The 21,872-nt window shown below is 33.2% G+C and overlaps 1 protein-coding gene across 1 annotated transcript; it reads right to left on the bottom strand.

The window, feature by feature from the left end:
- Positions 1-730: 730 nt before the first annotated feature.
- Positions 731-4,890, bottom strand: LOC142640401 (purple acid phosphatase 18). Its single transcript, XM_075814475.1, has 5 exons — positions 4,628-4,890; positions 3,078-3,746; positions 1,995-2,183; positions 1,825-1,913; positions 731-1,276 (listed from the first exon to the last, which is right to left on the bottom strand). The coding sequence occupies exons 1-5, from the start codon at positions 4,766-4,768 to the stop codon at positions 1,057-1,059; spliced, it is 1,308 nt and encodes a 435-aa protein (XP_075670590.1). The 5' UTR covers positions 4,769-4,890; the 3' UTR covers positions 731-1,056.
- Positions 4,891-21,872: the final 16,982 nt, after the last annotated feature.

The following is a 21,872-nucleotide window of genomic DNA, read 5'->3' as shown; positions in this document are numbered from 1 at the left end:
ATAACAAAGTTACACATTTTTCAAGAGTGGGCGTCATAAGTTGAAACACTCTAAAAAGAAAATAGTTACATCCCTATCAAATTTAAAAGAGAAATGAAAGCCAATTTTCACTCAAGGCATTTTTCCATTTATCAAAGGAATTTTCTTTAACATTTTCATTTGAGAGAGAGAGAGAGGGTGGGGGCAGGGGGAAGAGTTGGCCTTGAGATTAAATTTTTATTGTTGGAACTATAGATAAAGGGTGTGGGAGAAGAAGACAAGCCATATTATAGACATTTTTTATTTAGATAGTTTTTAATCTATCTATAGCTTCTGTTTGTTCTTTTATTATTAGATCAATATACTAATTAGTTTTTGTCGTAAAATAAGACCAAATCCAGATTTCGACAACAAAAAACTTTACCAATTGAGCTAATTATAACCTGCTTTAAAAGCTTTATACATATAAAAGTGCCAATAATTCACAGTTACACCTCAAAACCAGGCAACCATGCAACTTACAAGGACTGCGCTCTTCCAGAATATCATATTACAAGCCTTAAGATCTATTTCGATTAATCAAATCAATTTATCACCTCCATACTAATAAGCATGTTCAAAAGCTCTACAGAGGTTAGTCTAAAATTGCTAAACCTAGCAAGTTCTTTGCATAGAGTACCTATTGTAAAATATGCCTAGAATAAATTGAAATTATCTGAAAAAGAAACAATCGTCATTCATACCATAACAGTAACCTTGAAATTGACCTCTATGATATACATGGCAATAGATTGCAGTCAATATACAGACAATATGAGTTACTGGTAAAATACAAACAAGACTAGTGGCTGCTTGGATTCAGTGAACATAGTCTCAGCCCTTGAAACATGAAAACACACATAAGAAGAATCACGCAGACAAGACATCAGTGTTCCAATTATTTAACCAGCAACTACTGGTCTTACAAAACTAATAACATTGTAATATGCAATATTTACAGTGACTCTTTAACAAGAGAAACTTCACCCCCCGGCATTCCCTAATCAGGTGAAGCCAACAGTACATAGATTACAAGTTCTAAGGTGCCATAAGTATATCCCTCAGTTCATTTTTCTTCTCAGAAACACATCCTGAATTGACCAACGATGTTATCCAGACCTGATCAGACCTTACAGGCTCATCATCATCATTCCTATGCCAGCTCCAGAAGGCATGAGTTGAATTCACAATCTTGAGTTCACCGTGACCAAAACTTGCTTCGCGAAAGACTGACCACTCAGGCTGTGGGTTTATATACCTGTCAATTTTCAAAAAGTTAATGAAATTCAAGCCTCTTACCTAGGAATAACAAAGTAAAAAAAATTGATTCACCAACAAAACCAGACTTGTCATAACTACTGTGAATGTTTTATCATTCTGTGTATGATGCATATACCTATGAAATTCCAATTCTTTGCTGTATATACCATATTGTAGATGGTAATAACTGAGGCAGTTTCCATTTAATGTACTTAGGTCGAAAAGAACATTGTAAGTATGTAACCTGCAGACTGATTTTTGCACCCGCTTATTTGAAAAGGAGACTCTCTTATTAGACAAAACATTAAATAGTCAAGCTGTCCCTTCACTAAATAATGCTTTGTGCAATGGAATCAAAAGTGACTTAGATTTTTGTGTAATGGTTTAGGATGGAAATCATAGTAGTCAGTTATTGTATTTGAGAGAAGAAAATAAAATATATGTATATCCCTGACTTCATCCAAAATATATAGGAAATCAAACATTTTGTGCGTGCATGGTATATAAAGTTACAGATACAGAAGGTTTGATAAGGTGAGGACATACCCATGAGCTAAACCTTCTCTGTTTCCACCATCACCAATGGTAATGTGGACAGCACCACAAGGATCAGGTCTTCCATTATTGACACGTTTCTGTCAAATAGATCACAAGTTAAAGTAAGAGTGCCACAAATTTTATAGGAATAAAAGAATTCTAAAACAGTTCAGGCATACCGAGCGTTCATATGCGTGTACATGACCAGCAAGTACCATATCCACACTGGCAGCATAAAGCAAGGATTCCATGGCTGCCATCATGCCATCACCTTCACCTTTATGAGCCTTGTTACTGTTATACCAAGGAACATGGAATAGAACAAGCAGCCATGGTGTCTTTGTCCGGTCCACCTTTGAAAGATCAGCCTATGTAACAAGAGTACAAGAAATTCCTGTTATAACTGAGCTACACTTCATTTCTTATGAACCATTGACTTGGCATATAAAAATTAAGATAAGAAAACTTTAGATTATATGCTTGTGCCTCATGCTAAGCATCAAATTTGCACTCATATCTTGAGGCTCACCTCAAATATGAGGTGGGAAGTTTATAATTAACCAAAGAAATTAAACACTGCAACTTGCATTTGAAGAACACGGTGGCTTAGAAGCCAAAGTTTCCAATGTGTCTAAGTGATGGCTTAACTCAAAATTGTAGTCATTCTCTGTTATTATAATTGCACATTGGACTACTTGCATCTATGAATTTGAAGATCCTCATGCATTTTCCTTACAAAGCCTTCATTAAAACTACTGATAAATTAAAAAAATTAAAAAAACCTATGTTAAAACTCCAAAGGTTGCTGACTAATTGAAAAGATTACATTCAGTCTCTTATTAATGGATTTATGCAAAATTCTTAGCAGTACAATTGGTTTTCCATGATTCTTAACAGTCACGGTGTGCTCTCTGCATCAGAAGCTTTAGGGCTTGCCAAAAATCGACTAATTTCTGCAAAGACTTGGTGTGTCTATAACGAGATCAAAATTGGCTATAATACCACAATAAATACATCATAAAACTCACAGCAAAGAGCCGCTTCCCTTATTTGATCTTTCTTTCTATTCCTTTTCCTTTTTTTTCCCCTTTTTTTTAAATGGCTGATCACATTTGATCAATTAACCCTAACATTTATCTCAACTGAAATTTATTTGCTCTCATCCATCAATCAAATATTGATGAACAACTGCTAGAATTTAGTGTAGTTACATATTAGCAAAATAGCATTCCTTGTGAAAAAAGGGGATACGAATGACTAACCTTCAGCCAACTGAATTGATCTGACTGCTCATCATAATCTGTGTATGAACCAAGCATGATAACATGAACACCTGCAACTTCAAAAGAATAATAAAGATTCGAACTAGATCCACTCTCCTCAAAAGGCATCTTCCATCTAGCATTATAGGATGCAAACCCATCCTTTAACAATGGTATGCTTTCCTGTTCATGGTTCCCTTCTGTAACCATCCACGGCTTCGCACTTGCTAGGGGCTGCACCAGCTCACCAAATGTGTCCCACCGATGCTGCATGTAATCAGCATATGAGAGGTCTCCAGGAAGCAGATGCACATCATACTTGCACTGGTCAATGTGGTCTAGTGTTGATTTGGTCCAGCCAGTTTGACCCAGATCCCCTACCACAGCAAAAGTAACTGGAAATTGAGCTGGAGGGGTCTTGAGTTGGAACTCAGGACCTTGTCCTCCACATCGGTAAAAGTAAACTGTGTCATGTTCCAGAGGACCAATGACAGTGTGGTGTATCTTCCCTGAGCTATAGAATAGATAATTATAAGAGGTACTTTCTCCTTGAGCTACAGAACTGTATCTCCCAGGCAATGTCCCATACTCAACAACTGAAGGAGAAGAATCATCATCAGTGACCCATGTCACTCGCATGCTCTTGTCTCCAGCCAAAGAGATGTGCACCTACATTAGGCATTTCCACAGAAAAGTACTTCAAACTAAATGTCAACTATAGCTAAAACTCAATAGCACAATTATAACCAAGAGCTACAAAAGTGCAAATATAGAATAAAAACCTTAAAATGTCCCAAAAACCAATTATCTGAATGAATATTCGCAAATTTATTCATGTAATTATCATGGTATTTACACACTAGTTTCAAACACAGGATGGTATTCTCAGTTGAAAAAAGCAAGCACACATCCCACCCCATTTACTATGATTTAAAATCTTCATTCCAATTATGTTCCATAACAAAAGATCCTCCTAATTCACTCTTCATTTGTATCAATAGCCAATATCTTCAAACACATACCCAACTCCACTAAGCTATGAAGCATAGACAACTTAAGTACCAAAACATAACAAAAAGGTTAGATTTCTTAAATTCAAATATTTATGATGCTTTAATTTTCAATGAAGCAAAAACTATCCCCAAAAAAGAGAGAGAACAATACATTACAACAGACAACACAAATATCAAGTCAAATTCAATTCTTTAAATAAAAGTTAAGTATTTAAAGTATTCAATATTGTAAGAAAAGTACCCATTAAAAGCCAGCTGGTCCAAAATACAAATTTATTCAAAAGAATCTTCCCAGTAGTATTAGTTTTAGTTTAGTCCTTCCAAAAAGCATTAATATATTTATTTACACTTTCTAATCAAACACAAGTATATAAATACATAGATGTGTAAATATAAGATCCGACCGGATAACAAGAAAACAAATAAAAATAACATTGGATCCGATAATTGCAACTATGTAACAGAGTTTAAATCTTAATTGCTTCTTAAAAAATAAAAATGAAAAGACACAGAGGGAGAGAGAGATGATAAGGTTACCTGCTGAGGATAAAAGGCAGGCTTAGGGTTCAACTGGAAATGCAAAGTTTCGCGAGGCTGAGGTCGAACGTAGTCGGCAGTTATGACAGTTACTGAGAAGAACAAAGAGACAGTTACTGTTATTAGCTTCATCAGCTCCATGGTTTTTGTCTCTCCCAGCAAAAGCAAATGAAAATCTCTCAGCTGCTTTTGGCTTTGCTACATAATAGTGTGTGCCACTGGATTCATTTTGTTTTTTTGTTTTGTTTTGTTTGTTTGTTTTTCTAGTACCTGCTAAGGAATGTACGTGACTCTGTTTGTTGGGGCCAAATGACCGTATCGCCCTTCTTGATTCTGTTTTATTACTCCTTTTGACTTTTGTTGTGTGCCTTTATAATTGCCTCATCCAGCTTTGTATTAATAATTGTACTCTTCACAGTGCACGCGGTCTGAGAGTCGGAGTCGGCCAACAGCAACTTGATTCTTCACTGACAAGTGCTAGTTCTATTGGGTACACGGAAGTGCTTGTGAACGGAACGTTTGGTTTCTACTTAGTCCAATTAGTAATTTTTTTTATTAAATAAAAAATTAATTTTTTATTAAATAAAAAATTAAGGTTTAGTTTTTTATTTATATTAAAAATTAATTAGTATTTTAGTTTGGTAATAACGAAGATAATTATTAGAAGCGGACGTTATGATTGCGTTTTGGATAATTGAAAATTTTAGCTTATTTTACTTTTGAGCTTATTTTTGATACTATTCAACTTATTTTTGCTACTATTCAACATATTTTTGGTACTCATGGATCTCATTTTACTTTTTAATATTATTCATGGGTCCTACTGTACTATTTCAGCTAGTTTTTACATTTATTTACAGTACTTTTAACAACAAGTTTCTAGTTTCAACTAGATAAGTTATTCTCAAACGGACTCTATAAGTTGAAACTTTATTTTTTTTTTTAAATGAAAAGAATGTACACAGTATTTTTAATATAATATAATTAGACCAAAATTTATAGGATTAAATTTAGAAGTTTGTTAATCTAGCCCAATAATTCACCACCCATCAATTTGCCCAACACCTCATTATGAGAATCTTGGCCTAATCTTTTTTTTTTTTTTTTTATTAAAAAAAAAGGTATTAATAAGGATAAGTTGGTTATTTTTTTTTTGGCCTTACTCATCTAAGAGTAAGCGTCCAACAATTTGAGTCACCATTACCTAACAATGGTTTGCTACTAGAGCAAGTCACCCGTATCCTACAACCTATTGTCTCATGTTAGAGAAAGATGAGAAGCCCCAACTTACTTTATTTATTTATTTTGGAAGAACTCTTTCATTTATAATTACTAGGGTTGTCCATCAACCCGTCAGGCCCCACCCACCCGGTCTGACTTGAAGGCCAACGGGTGGATCCAATTGTCCATACTGGTCAGATGCGGGTCAATTAATTTTAAAATTCAGTTTTACGGGTCAGTTTCGGGTCCCTTGACTTCTAACCCATGTAAATCGACTCGTCCGACCCAAAATTTTTAAAAGGAAAAAAGTATAGGTTACACACTTGTTTCAGAAAATTCTCACTGGTTCTATTATATTCTCTCACTTTCTCTAATCTCTTATTCTCACTTTCTCTGATATCTCTCTCAAATCCCTAACTCGAGCATCTTTGCTATTGTTGTCACCAAGGTGAGCCTCATCGCCGACCCTAATCCTAGCCTCCTTGTCGACGTTGTCTAGTTGGTCGTACAGCGCCGTCGCTGATTCAAAGTTTTTGTTGCACTCACAATGTCTCAAACTCCACACAAGCCTCCTCTGATCTACTTGAAGTATCCTCTTGAGACTCTGATCTATGCAGTTTGATGGTGGGTTAGTTAAAAAAGTTTTATTTAAAAAAAAAAAATTGTACTGATGTTGTGATGGATGTGTTGGTGGTGGGGAGGGAGTGGCGGTGTTGGTGCTGATTTAATCTTCTCTTTATTTTTCGTTTTAGTCTCATAGATATGGGTTTTTGGTTTGGATTTTTATTTCTTTGTTCTGTTTTTTTTTTTTATATATATAAAGATTCTTCTGGGTTTTGATTTTGTTTTAGACTTTTAGTTATAGATCTGGGTTTTTGGTATGGATTTTGATTTCTTTGTTTTAGGCTTTTTTTTTTTGAAAAGATTGTTCTGGGTTTTGATTTCGTTTTAGTCTCATAGATTTGGGGTTTTTGGTTTGGATTTTTATTTCTTTTTTTTCTGGGTTTTGAAATCTATGTTATGCTTGAGACCTGAAATTACCTGATCAGATCCGACCCGCTCAACCAATGACCCATGCCATCAGGCTCGACCTGAACGTTCAGTCGGCCACGAGTCCATTTTCTGTTCACCCGACTTAATTGAGTCTATTGCGAGTTAGACCCAAACCCGATCCGACCTGACCCGTGGACAGCCCTAATAATTACAACTTTCGTTAGCGACACACTAGGGGAGGTTGAACCTCCGTTGTAACCCACCACCCTGTGTAACATTTGTGAATGTCATATGGGAGTTAATGCCATTAATAAAAAAGATAATGACTAGTGTATGCATCTTACTGCAGACAAAGTACACAAATACTATTTTGGTACTTTTATCTCTCACTAATTCTAGTTATATCTATTTCTCATTGTTTTTTTTTCCCACCAATTATACTTATGTCTATTTCCCATCATTTATTTTCGAGAAATGTTATGTCTACAATATTTCACAACAAAGTTTAAGTGGCAAGTTGTTACTAGTTGTAATTTTTAGGGCAAAAAAGTAATCTTAATGGTAGGTTCAAATTTGAACCAATAATAACTAACTACCTATGATTTGTTGTGAAAATGTTGTGGACATAACACTTCTCTTTATTTTGTGCCATGATATTTGTGTGTACAGATATGTGTAATTGGATATATGAAATTAACAATGTCCTTAACGAAGTGAGGTCATCTTGCTAGCCAAGTCATGCCTACTAATGGATGTTCTGATTTGTCAAATTTGTACAATTTCTAACAATTTTGGACCAAAAAAAAAAAATTGACTAAAAAAATAGACCTAGTATTTTTCTTTAGGATTGTGTAAAAAGTACTAGAACAAGATCACACATATCCTATAACCTAAGGTCTCATGTTAAACAGAGTTGAGAATGAGATAAAGTTGAGAATGTTAGGGTTTGTGCCCTAAAATTCAATTTATTGGCATGTCATAAATAATTAAATTGTTTGATTATATGAGACTATTTATAAATGAACTAATGAGACATTATCATAGTCCATAAGATGCATTGTATGTGATTTATTTGATTTAGTCACAGAAGATGTAAATTACAAGTTCTTTGTAAACTCAAAATGTAATTCGTAGTCGGTGATGAAATTGAACATTTCATCTACTAAGACTATAACACATCAACTAAGATCATTTGTCTTGATCATGGAAGTGGAGGCTTCTAGTTAATGTGTTGATGTGTCTTAAGAGTTAAGGCATATTGAATTGGACCGCTATGAGATTAATTATTCAATCAACAACTGTCACCTGAATAATTAATCTCACGACTTCTAATTTCATAGACTCTTAATATTGAGAGGGTAGTGAACCTGATCATGAAATGTAAGTTACTTTGATTTATCGAGAGTGTGATCTAATATTCACGGTTAAAACTTTAGTATGTTGGGTAATCACATGCAGTGTTGAGAGAACACATATTCTCAAGATAGAATCCATAATTTCTTTTTGTAGAGACACGAAATATCCCCTTGAAATAAGTTTAATGAGAACTGGTTATTCAAGACACCCACTTTAGTAAGGAGTTACTAAAGCTTATATTTATTGAAATTGAATTTCAATAAATGTGAATAACTAAAATATTAAACCGGGTATTCAAGGATAAAATAGTTATTTAGAAAGTGATAGTTCTTTATGACTTTGTTCACTATGGATATTTCATGGAGTGGTCATATGATATCATTAGAGTCTTAGGATATAATTTATTAATAAGGCCTAGAGTGCAATTATATTTATATAATGGTATTAAATATAATTAATGATAACTTTGGACTTGTCAAGAGTTGATAGAAAAGTTCAAAGCCTATTGGAGCTAGAGTCTTATGTGTTCCTTTTGGTCTCATCTCAAGCCACAAATTAAAGCCCAATTGGGTAGGCCTAAAAAGCTAATCCAATTAGATAATCAATTTTTATTTAATAAGAGTCATTAAATAAAGTAACTACCAAGGTAGTTAGAATGTACGTATGATGAAAAAAAAATAAAACAATTTTTCTCTACAAGGAGAAAAAGAAGGATTTTTCTTTGAGAATTAATGTACAAAAAGGACTGATTGAGAGACCACTCTTCTCGGGCACCATGTGGAATTGAGATGAAGATTAAAGGTATTCTCAAGTCTTGGTTTTGAATTTCACTGCATCAAGGTACACTTTCTATTCTTTGTCCTAAAATTCAAGGTTATATGTTATCTCTCATGAATGAGATACAAAACCAGATTTTTCAACAATTAGTATCAGAGCGGTCTTCAATGTCATGCTTGTATAACATGTGATTGAGTTTTAGAATTAAAGAAAACAATTTTCTTGGTGTTTTTCAAAATTCTATAGTAATTGTTTCTGCATAATTGTGTCATTGATCTTGCTCTTTTGTGTAGACATGGTTTGATAATCATGGTGTCATGAATTTATGTATTTCTTTCATCAAAATTCATGAAACTCAAGTCACTGTGCAAGATAAATAGACAATGTCCTAAAGTTTCAAGGAGCGAATCTACTTAGTTAACGCTATAATCGATTGGACAATTTGCTTTCTATGTTATTAGCGTTAGAATTCATATGCCATGATTTATATATGAGATATATATGTTGGATTCAGTTTTTCGAAGTGGACCATGGTATATCTTTTAGTTACGGTGCAGTCTTTACTAGTTTTTTGAATTGGTGAGGTACACCGTTAATGTTCATAAAGGATTGATGGTCTGACTTCATTAGGATGAGATTGTATCCATGATATGATTGTATATATTAATATATGCATGCTATTAAAAATGGCATATGATCATATCTCTTAGTTACGATGCAGTGTTATGATAATCTTCATATTATCAATGAACACATAAATTTCTATTTCATCAAGATTGCTGATATACATGCTATCTAGTTAATGCTAGGATTGTGAAATTTGTTCCTAATGAGATTAGGATTATGTTTTCAAGAGTTTCTAGCATTATTAGGGTTCTTGATAATGATCTTGAAAACCTTAATGTTTGATCTGTGCATTTTCATTCATAAAATCAAAAGGTGTTTTTGATGAAAAAATAGAAAAATCTGTTGCTGGAAAATTTTGAAAAAATTCAATTATGCAAGTTTCGATCGATCGAGAATTCCTTTTGATCGATCGAATGTACTTTTCGATTGATTGAAGAGGAATTGGGAACCGATCGAGTCAGGCATAAACTCTATGATGAAATTTTTCATTGTCTCGATTGATCGAGAATTCCTTTCGACCGATTGAATGTTAATTTCAATCGATTGACTAGGAATCGAGAATCAATCGAACGAGGCAGTAGCTTTGTGATGAATTTCTTCATTTTTCAATCAATCGAGTAATAGATTCAACCGATCGAAGGCACTAAATTTTGAATTTTCACTTGTTTTTGACTAAGTGTTAAAACTTTGATAAAAACAAAGCTATGTGATTAATTTTATAGTCTTTAAAAGTTAAGGACATTCATTAATCATTATCTAACTAAAAGACCTAATGAGATCAAAGATGTTAGTTAAATAGAACTCTTAGTCCTAAATTGTTTTATGATTTAAAGTCCTTAATTTATTTTAATTAGAGGTTTTTAATGAGATTAAAATACTAATTAAAGTTATATAGTTTCTAATGAGATTAGAACACTTTATCTAGTAAATTAAGGATAGAGTTCTATATAACTAATATTTGATTCATCAGTGTTTAAGGAATCCTAAATAGTTTAGGACTTCCATTTTAGTTAGTGATTCTAATGAGATTAGAGTCTTTATCAAGTGCAAGGTTATTAGTTGTGATGGGATCACAATTATTTAAGAAAAACCTAAATAATGAGTGGGAGTGCTAAAATAACCCTTTTGTTAAGTTTACTGTAATGTGAATAAATATCTTGTCTTCACTTCGAGTCTTGCATTCCATGCGGAGGGTATTTACTTCACGGAGTTCAAGGTTAAACTTATTTGTGATTGTACGAATGTTCGTTACGCTATTGTGACGTGACTTAGTCAGATCACATTGAATTTACACAATTAAACACATTTGATGTATAAGGTTAAAATTGTGATAAGATCACAATGATTTCAATACAATCCACTTATTCTAAAATTTCTAGTGGGAGAGAGATTCAAGGGTTGGATCTCACGACCTCTGTTGTCAGTTCATAGTGGTGTGGGGTAAGCATCTCGTCTTGGCCTCGAGTCTTGCATTCCATGTGGAGGGTGTTTATTTCATGGTACTACAAGATTAAACTTCCCGGTTTATAGTAGTGTAGGGCAAGCACCTCGTCTTGGCCTTGAGCCTTGCGTTCCATGTGGAAGGTGTTTTGCATCATGGTACTACAAGATTAAACCTTACAAGGGTAGATTTGTGTGGCTACACATGGGTCTAGGTAATGGTGTACACTAGACTAAGTTTGATAGTATCTTTTATGCTGAGTTCTTTCTATTATTACTTAGAGGCTAAAGGAAAAGCAGCAAATTATTTTTGTTTGGTAAGAGTTACCATGATAGCATTAATAATGAGAATAGTTCTCGCCTGATCATAGTAATTGGTATTCACTCTATGCGGAGGGATATCGATTGCGGGATTGGGTTGTCATTGCACCTAATATAATATGGTTTTATGAGTTCCATATTATATGGTTTTGGTTGCAAAATATAATGTCCTTGGAATTAAGGTCATAGTCTCAGATTGAAGTTGTCATAAATTTTTGTTCTCTAACTACTATTTTAATTGAATCATATTAACTAAAAAATAATTTTGGACATGGTGCTTAAAGGAGCTGAAGTATAAAAATATGTTTCGATTTAGCATTGTCATAATTTCTTATACATGATGCATTTATGGAAGATAACTTATGATGTGATCATAGTCTCCGTTGAAATGCTAAAATGTTACATTGGCTTCTATCTCAATTGTGCTACGACATGAGATGCAAAAGTTAGTACTAGACTTAGACTTTATATTAAGTCTAAATGAGATGGTTGGTATGAATCATATTGAGTGCTAAGAAAGGCTTAAGGAGTTCCAATTCTATATCATTTTATGAAAATATATATTTTTAATTAATTGGAATTCTTGGATGTAGAGATTAAATGTTAATCTCATATGGATATGATCCACAAGTCATTGTTAGAATCATTTGATCAATTCAGAATGTTTTGAAAATAAATTAATTTTATATAATTTGAGTCGATAAGTGATTTCTACGCAACGAAAGACATCCTAAAAGCTAAGATTAGAATCAATAGTATTTAATTCAAATTCTTAACCTAAACCGAAAGGTAAGGGGGATAAGAAGAGGAATTATAATACCAAACAATTGGACAAGCTAGTTGCCCTAGTAGTTGCCAAAAAAGAAATTAGACTTAAAAGTATGACCAAAAGGAAAGTGTTTCCATTTTGGTAAAGCTAAGCATTTTCCATGATTGTTTTCTAGATGAAAATTTACATGTTTTACTTTTTAAAGGGAAAGTTTTCATCCTTTATAATTGTATGTTTTGGCACTTATGTCTAGATTTTATTAATCTAAATGATATTCAAGATTTGTGAAAGATGAGCTTTTATAACCATTATTTTATTATATTCCCAGTCTATGAATTCTATTTAGAGGATAATAAGATCTAGGGCTCATTTTTGTAAAGGAATAAAGTTTCAATGACTTCTTTAAGTCAGTGCATACATAAAGGAGGAATAAGGCTCTTTTAAAGGTAGAATGTTCTAGAAGAAAATTTTCAAAATTTGTTGTAAGACAACTATAAAATACATTTAGAAATGAGATGGTTGTTTTAGATACACCATAAGACATTATTCTATAGATAACTATTACACTGGTACAATATCGTAGAGGGAGGATTATCAATTACCAAATAAATTCATACTTTTGGGATAAACTTTTGAAGTCATTCCACAAGGATATGAATTTGATTCACAGTCCTACGTAAGGGCAATAGATGATATAAATATGGATTATTGGATCAAGGTTATATGAATAGAATTAGATTCTATTTAAAATCTATAACTTGTAGAGGCGCCTAGTGGCATTAAGCCTATTGTTTTCAAATAGATCTACAGATAAATGAGATTGATAGATTTGAAGGTGAAAACCTACAGAGTCAAGACTAGTGGCGAAAAGATTTATTCAGAAAGAAATTGTTCAATTGTGAAAAGATTTTTTTCACTAATAGTCAAGTTTGACTTTATCTAGATTTTTTTATTTATTATATTTCCTTTGGATGAAATATGACAGTGGATATCAAGAAAACTTCTTTTAGTAGCAATCTTGAGGAGAGGAAGACATCTATTTGATGTAACTAGACTTGTTCATAGCAAAGAATCAGTAGTGTTAAGTATGCAAGTTGCTTAAAGTTCATTTATGGACTAAAACAAGCATCTGAATCATAAAATATCACATTTGATCAAGCAATCAAATAGTTTGATTTTGATAAAGTATTTAAAAGCCTTATATGTGTAAAAGCTATATAGAATAATAAATTTCTTAATATATGTTGATGACATTCTAATCATTTAAAATGATGTAAAGTTATTGTCATTAATGGAGTTTTTTGTTGTCTAGTCCAGTACGATATAAAGTACTGGGGAAGGACAAGTCACATCTTAAGAATTAAACTTTGTTAAAATTCAGAAATTAGGATGTTAGGTCTATCTCAAACTACTTAAATAGATTAGATTCTAGCCAAATATAGCATGTAATACTTTAAGACATGATTTTTTCCTTTTAAGTTTGAAGTTCTTTTATATAGAACTATAGTCCTAAGATATATAACAGGAAGGGCATATTAAGACGGTTTCTTATATCATATCAATAGGAAGTCTTTATGCTATGGTATATACTAGGCTAAATATCTGTTTTACAGTTGGCATGGTAAGCAAATATCAATTGAATTTAAGATCACTTAATTTAGTGGGAGTAAAACATATACTCAAATATCTTAGGAGAATGATGGATTATATGCTTGTCCACCAAAGTGAGGATTTGATAGTTACTGGTTGTACAAATACTGACTTATAGTTTGATTGTGATTCATGAAGTTTGACTTCAAGATATGTATTCATCCTAAGTGGTGAAGATACACATTAAGCGTAAGTATTATCTCATTAGAGAGATATGAGTATGTGAGATATAGTAGTAGAAAAGATAATTTATGCAATAAATCTGGCTGAAACTTGTTTCTAAACCTTGCCTTACAGTGATTGTGAATTACTATAAAGGGAAATAAGTGTCGGATATATGGTAAATTGTCTTTAAGGGCAAGTGGGAGATTCTTAGGGTGTGCCCTAAAATCCAATTTATTGGCATGTCATAAATAATTAAATTGTTTAATTATATGAGACTATTTATAAATGAACTAATGAGACATTATCATAGTCCATGAAATGCATTGTATGTGATTTAGTCACAGAAGATGTAAATCATAAGTTCTTTGTAAACTCAAAATGTAGTTTGTAGTCGGTGATAAAATTGGGCGTTTCATCTGCTAAGATTATAACACATCAACTAAGATGATTTGTCTTGATCATGGAAGTGGAGACTTCTAGTTGATGTTTCTTAAGTGTTAAGACATATTGAACTGGACCGCTGTGAGATTAATTATTCAATAAAAAATTGTCACCTGAATAATTAATCTCACAACTTCTAATTTCATAAACTCTCAATCCTGAGAGGGTAGTGAACCCGATCATGAAATGTTGGTTACTTTGATATATAAGAAGTGAAATCTAATATTCATGGTCAAAATCTCAGTATGTTGGGTAACCACACATAGTGTTGAGGGAACACATATTCTCAAGATAGAATCCATTATCTCTTTTTGTAGAGACACGAAATATCCCATTGAGATAAGTTTAATGGGAACTGGTTATTCAGGGCGTTCACTTTAGTAAGGAGTTACTAAAATTTATATTTATTGAAATTGGATTTCAATAAATGTGAATAACTAAAAGATCAAATCGGGTATTCAAGGATAAAATAGTTATTTAGAAAGTGACAGTTCTTTATAATTTTGTTCACTATGGATATTTTATGGAGGGGTCATATGATATCATTAGAGTCTTGGGATATAATTTATTAATAAGGCTTAGAGTGCAATTATATTTATATAGTGGTATTAAATATAATTAATAGTAACTTTGGATTTGTCAAGAGTTGACAGAAAAGCTCAAGACTCATTGGAACTAGAGTCTTATTTGTTCCCTTTGGTCCCATCTCAAGTCACAAACTAAAGCGCAATTGGGTAGGCCCAAAAAGCTAACCCAATTATATAATCAGTTTTTATTTAATAAGAGTTATTAAATAAAGTAACTACCAAGATAGTTAGAATGTACGTATGATGAAAAGAAAGAAAATAGTTTTTCTCTATAAGAAGAAGAAGAAGAATGATTTTTCTTTAAGAATCAACGTACAAAAATGACTGATTGAGAGACCACTCTTCTTGGGCACCATGTGGAATTGAAATGAAGATTAAAGGTATTCTCAAGTCTTGGTTTTGAATTTCACTGCATCAAGGTACGCTTTTTATTCTTTGTTCTAAAATTCAAGGTTACATGTTATCTCTCATGAATGAAGTAGATCTATGTTTGTTGCTTTCGCTGTGTGTTTTGTATGAGATGCAAAATCAGATTTTTCAACAGAGAAGCCCCAAGTAATTTTTTTTGGGTGGGGAATCCTCTTTCCTTTTTATTGACAACATTCATTAGACGCACACAAGGGGAGGATGAACCCCCTCTTTGTAACCCACCACCCCATGTAACCTTTGCCAATGTTATATGAGAGTTAATGCCATTAATGAAGACTCGACTAGCTTGCTAGCCAAGTCATGCTCAGTAATGGGTGATCCAATTTATCAAACTAGGACAATTACTAACAATTTTGGACAGGAAAATTGACTCAAAACATAGACAAAGTATTTTTCTTTAGGATTGTGTAAAAGATATTGCTTTGAAATGAGAAAAAAAATTAGATATAAAGAGAAAGTATTGAGTCCTTTCTTTTGATCGCATTCTCAAAAAATTTTAGACATTAAAGACATATGAACACTCGAGAAAAAGTAAATTGAGTGCATTTGCAACATAGTGTATCTCAGTACTACATGAAAAGTCATCTAGAGTTATAGTTATAGACTTCTTTAGCGGTTGCAGTACAACCCTACATTACTCCATGTTCTTGTTTCTTAGTTTCCTCCTAATTTCATCAAGCATGATGAAATATATAATTTCTTAGATCACAAAGAATTTCATATCGATATAGGGAAACACCCCGATGCCCTGGTATTTATTTTATTGATTTAAATAAGCTTTTATTATTATTCTTGTTTACAATCACCAAGCAAATGTACTTTTCTTCTTCACCCAAATTGTTATTTAATTATATTGCTATGATCTCCTGCACTTGGGAGTGAGCAAGCAATTTTGGTATCGTTGCTGGGGAGCTGCTGCGTATTTAGAGGCAATTTTTTTTTTTTAGAGCAAAGCATAGCTGGTGGAAATTCTTCTATTGGTAACTTCGTTCCATTTTTTTTTTCCCTTATTTTGTTTTTTTTTTTCTGTTTGTTTTTTGTTTTATTTTATTTTATTGTGTATTCATTGTTGCATGAGCGTTTGGGTTAGAAACTAGAGAGGCATATTAGAAATTTTTGAAACTTATTTTGGTAATCTTTTTAACACACCTTCACCTTCACCTTCACCTTCACCTTCTTCATCAATCATGGGTGATGAAACACATGATAATCATGTGGAGAATAGAAGAACTATGTATGAACTGTTGCATCCCACACAAAATTATGTTGCTTCATGCATCATGTTTCCTCCTAATGCACCACATGTAGAACTGAAACAAGGTTTATTAGCAATACTTCCTGGCTTTAGGGGACAAGAAAATGAAAATCCTTATGTCCATGTTAGAGCTTTTGAAGAGGTAATTAGTAGTTTCTATGCACAAAATGTTATTGAGACTGCTAAGTTATGTTTCTTTCCTTTTTCTCTGAAGGATAAGGCAATAAGTTGGCTTTACACCTTGAAACCTTGGTCTATAGGTAGTTGGGGGGAGATGGCCCAAGAGTTTTTTAAGAAACATTTTCCTCCCCACAAAGTCCAGCAAGTAAAAAGAAGGATAGTTAGTTTTGTCCAAGGAGAAAATGAGACCTTATACCAAGCTTGGGAAAGGTACAAAGCTCTTTTCAATTTCTGCCCAACTCATGGGTATGAAGATTGGAGGTTGGTTAGCTATTTTTATGAATGACTTACACCTAGGGATCGATAGTTTGTTCAACTCTCATGCAGAGGGGACTTTTACAAAAAGAACCCGAAGATGCAATGGATTATATTGATGAGATAGCTGAAAACTCTAACACATGGACTGGACCTAGCCCTATGGACTCCACTGATAGGACTAGAAGTAACACCACCACTTCTAGTGGAAGTTTTTTCAAGTTGAGGGAAGATGATAATATGAGTGCAAAAATCAGTATGTTAACTAAAGAAATAGAGGCACTTAAAATGAAAGGAAGTAGGAGTGTTAGTGCTACCTTTAGAGATGACCCAATGGAGGTGCGTAAAATTTGTCATGAGGTAAACCATGCTACAAATGAATGTGCATCACTTTCATCATTCTTAAATGTGCCAGCAAGTACATGCATTTAATTCATATTGGCCGAATAATTCTTCATATTCTAACAATTATAATCCAAATATGCGAAATCATCCGTATTTGAGTTATAAGAGTGACAATGTGTTGAATCCTCCTACTCCAAGGAATTTTAATTCACCACATGCATCATCATCATCTAGACCTTCCTTGGAGGATGCACTTAATACTTTCATTCAAAGGCAAAGTGAGCAAAATCAAAAGTTTGAATCCATGCTCACTAGGCTAGATGAAGAGGTAAGAGAGACCAAGAGTAATATAACTAGGCTTACAAATTCATTGAGTGGGATAGAGAGAGGGAAACTTCCTTCCCAAACTTAAGCTAAGCCCATCAATCAAAATCTAAAAATTGGCTCTAAGGATAAACATAAGGAAGTAAAAGATGTGACCATTTTGAGGAGTGGTAAAAAGATTAATAAAAGTTCTCCTTTAGTAACTAAGAAATCTAAGGAGACCCCAGTTGAAAAAGAGAAGGATGAAACTGAGTCACTTGGATTTGGTGAAATTGAAAATTTTTTAATCCCTCCATCATTTCCACAAGCCTTAAAATTACCTAAGAAGTTGGACACCACATTTGAGATATTAGAGCATTTGCATCAAGTCAAGATAAATTTGCCATTATTGCATGTTATCAAGCAAGTGCCTGCATATGCTAAGGTAATTAAGGACCTATGCTCCATCAAGAGAAAGCATCATGTGAAGAAGATCGCATTCCTAACGGAACAGGTAAATGCAGTTATCCAACATAAGACCCCACCAAAGTATAAGGATCCAGGTTGTCCAACAATCTCTTGTACTATTAGAGATTACATCATGGAGCATGCATTGCTAGATCTTGGGGCAAGTGTTAATTTGATCCCTTTTAGTGTATATCAAAAACTTGGACTTGGTGAGTTAAAACCTACTCCAATAACTTTACAGTTGGCTGATTGCTCTGTAAGGGAGCCGATAGGGATTGTTGAGGATGTGTTGGTGAAAATTGAACAATTTTATTATCTAGTTGATTTTATTGTTCTAGATTACCAACCTGTTTTACATCCTAGTGTTCATACCCCTATTATTTTGGGTAGACCTTTTCTTGCCACAGCTAATGCTTTAATTAATTGCAAGAATGGAAGAATGCAACTCACTTTTGGTTCCATGACTTTGGAGCTAAACATATTTTATGTGGCTAAACAACCACATAAGGATGATGACCGTGCTTATGTGAACCTTATTGGGGCAGTGGTTCGAGAAGAGTTTAATAAGAATTTATTTTTCTGATCCTCTTGAAACTCTTCTTAATAATTCTGTTGGTTTTTATGATTTAGAATGTGATATTCATGTATCTAAAAAATTTTCTTTGTTGGATTCCTCATAGGTTTTGGAAGAATAACAGATGATGATAATTAATAAAGGATGGAAGCCTTGCTTTGAGAAGCTACTAAAAAATGAAAAAAAGCTCGTGCATTCAAGTGAAAAGGCACCACAGTTGGAGTTTAAGCCACTGCCTGGTGGTCTCAAGTATGCATATTTAGGCCCAAGTAAGTTAAAACCTAGGTGGGATGACCCTTTCATTGTAAGGGAACTGTTTAACTATGGAGCTGTAGTAGTTGAGGACCTTAGAGATGGTAGGATTTTGAAAATAAATGGACAAAAGTTAAAGCCATTCTTAGGGGGAGTTACACCAGAGGAGGAGATTATGTCACTGGAGATCCCTGCCTATTGGGATACTACGTGAACTCTAAAAAAGTTTTATGAAGTTGTACCATATTTGTTTTAATTTTTTTTTCTTTTTGCCTTTTGTTTTTGTTTTTGTTTATGTTTTTTGTTTTGTTATTATTTTTCTTTTGTGAGCTAACATTTGCAGGTGTGAAAGAAATTAAAAAAAAAAAAAAAATTTCAATGCTTAAGGTAACTTCTTCCCTTTATACTTGAATTTATTTTGGCTTTGATACATTGAAGACAATGCAATATTTTAGTTGGGGGGAGAGGTCTACACATTTTGCTGCACCTTGCATGATTTTTTTTTTCTTTTTGATTGCAGTTTTTCAATTCTTAAAAAAAAAAAAAACCTTAAATTTGAATGCAGAAGATTTATAAGCTTTATTTTTATATCATGTGATGGAATGAATAATGCTGAATTGGTTACACTATTTATTATATTAAAACTCTTTCATGAAGAGCACAATTGGAAACTTTTGAGCATAATAGCTGGGTTAGCGGACTGTAAGATGTTGGATATGTATGGATTATAAACAAGCTAGATATAAGTTGAAACTCAATCCATATGGAAAGTTCTTGAGCCTTACTTTTCTTTGTGAGAGTAAATCTTTGTTTGAACTCTTAAATTTCTCTCATATGCTTCAATTTTTGTAAAAAATTTCTATATTTTTTGGTTGATTGCTGGAAACATTACGGGGAGATATACCATGATCCTACTTATTTTTGTCCTTAGGCATGCTGGTTTATGTGGAATTTTAGGAGATGAGAGCCTAAGACCACCAATTTTTTGTCACCAGCTAAACATATATTTAGGCTACCTTTACATTAACCATTTGAGCCATCATTTGAGCCATGAGAAATACTTCTACAATACCACAAAACATTTTTATTTATGGGTATTCTCTTGGGGGTTCAAGTTTTGAGCAATTTATGTGTTTAGATACCATCATTGTCTCTATTTTCTTCAAAAAAAAAAAAAAAAAAAGAAGAAAGAAAAAAAAAAAAAAGAGAAAAGAAAGATAAAAAAAAAAAAGAGAAAAAGAAAAAGAAAGAGGAGACATACATAATCAATCAATAAATCATTGGTGTCTTAAACATCTTTCATGTATTTCAGAAGAGTTATATGGCTCAGTAAAGGTTATTTTGACTCAAGTTGGTTGTTATTGCTATGAGTTGGGTTTGGCTTGAATTTTCTGCATCTGATTCTTATATCTCATATTTCAAAGAGAGTAGTTTTGCCTTTACCTAGCCATAAGATTATACTACCACTGAGCTTAAAGTCCTACTTGATCCTAAAGGTGCATGGCTAGTATGTGTTTGGGATAAAAACTAGGGATGAAAATGGTATTAACTTCATATTTCCAGGAATTCAACATCCATTCCAAGATCTTTTTCCGTTGTTTTAGTGACTGTTTTTGTATACACGTAATAATCTTAAAACTTCTTCATTCCTTTTTGTTCACATGTGATTTGAAGAGAGAAAAAAAAAAGCCATTACTTCTATGTGTGTTCTTTCAGAGTGTTGATGACTTAAGAGAGGTTTTGGAGTAGAGGCTCTAATCTAGATTATTCTTGAACTATGCATGTTTGGAAAAGCCGGTTTGATTGGATTGGCTATGCACGCGCGCGCACACACACACACACACACTCCAAAAGTGAAGCTAGTGAAAACTCTTTGATATGATGAATGGTATCCAACTCAAAAATTGAAAGTTCATTTGTATGATATAATGATAAAGCAGACTAACATTTGTTGCAGAAATTTTCAGAAAACCTTTGACTGTTGTGGGTAGAGTCACTGCAAACCCTCACGAGGGTAAACTCGTCCAATAGGGGTGACCTAGGGGTTCAAAGACTTGCTGCACATGGAAAGTGTAGTCGTGTGGCCTACGAAAATGACTTGTATTTTAGTTTCAATTTTTCACTTTCAGTAGACATGGGTGCTTTGTGGATTGCTAGGGACTAGCAAGATTTAGGTTGGGGGGGTGTGATAACGCCTTAAAATGTATACTTGTTATATATTTATGTGAGCATTATCTCCTTATTACTATGCTTAATTTGTATAATTAAGCCATAATTTGCATTAGTCTCTATTATTTATCTTGACATAATTTCTTGAATAAAATGTCATTCATTGCGTGTAATTTTCTACTTTCAAGAAATCATGTGAAAAACATGAGTCTACAGGAGTTTGTGAGAGAATGGATGCCAAACTAGAATTAAAGTGGAGCTAAAAGACCATACTTAAATGTCTAAGGAGGTGCATTTGGAGTGTCTACCATGATTGGAAGCTTCAAATAAAGAAAGAAATCAAAAAGACAGAATCTGAAAAGGAAAAATTTGATTTAAGGACTGATCAGTAGTTTGGGAATATCTCTCTCCTCAAAAATCCAATTGACACAATGATGAGAATCAACAAGCATTCAAGGATCCATTGCATGTTCCAGTTGGGCCTATTACAAGAGCAAGATCCAAGAAAATCAAAGAATCACTTAATGGGCTGATTAAAGAGATTTGGGCTGATTCTAATGCAAGATATTCCAAGCTTGGCCCAAAGGAAGATGAAGGCACAATAAATTTAATCCAAGCTATTGAGGGTTGATCTTGGCTTAATTGGGAGTAATTTATGGTGTTGATTA

Source organism: Castanea sativa, chromosome 6 (assembly GCF_040712315.1).
Source record: "Castanea sativa cultivar Marrone di Chiusa Pesio chromosome 6, ASM4071231v1".
NCBI classification, from domain to species: Eukaryota; Viridiplantae; Streptophyta; class Magnoliopsida; order Fagales; family Fagaceae; genus Castanea; species Castanea sativa.
Note: the sequence above shows the minus strand (reverse complement) of the source record. Positions and strands in the feature narration are given on the sequence as shown.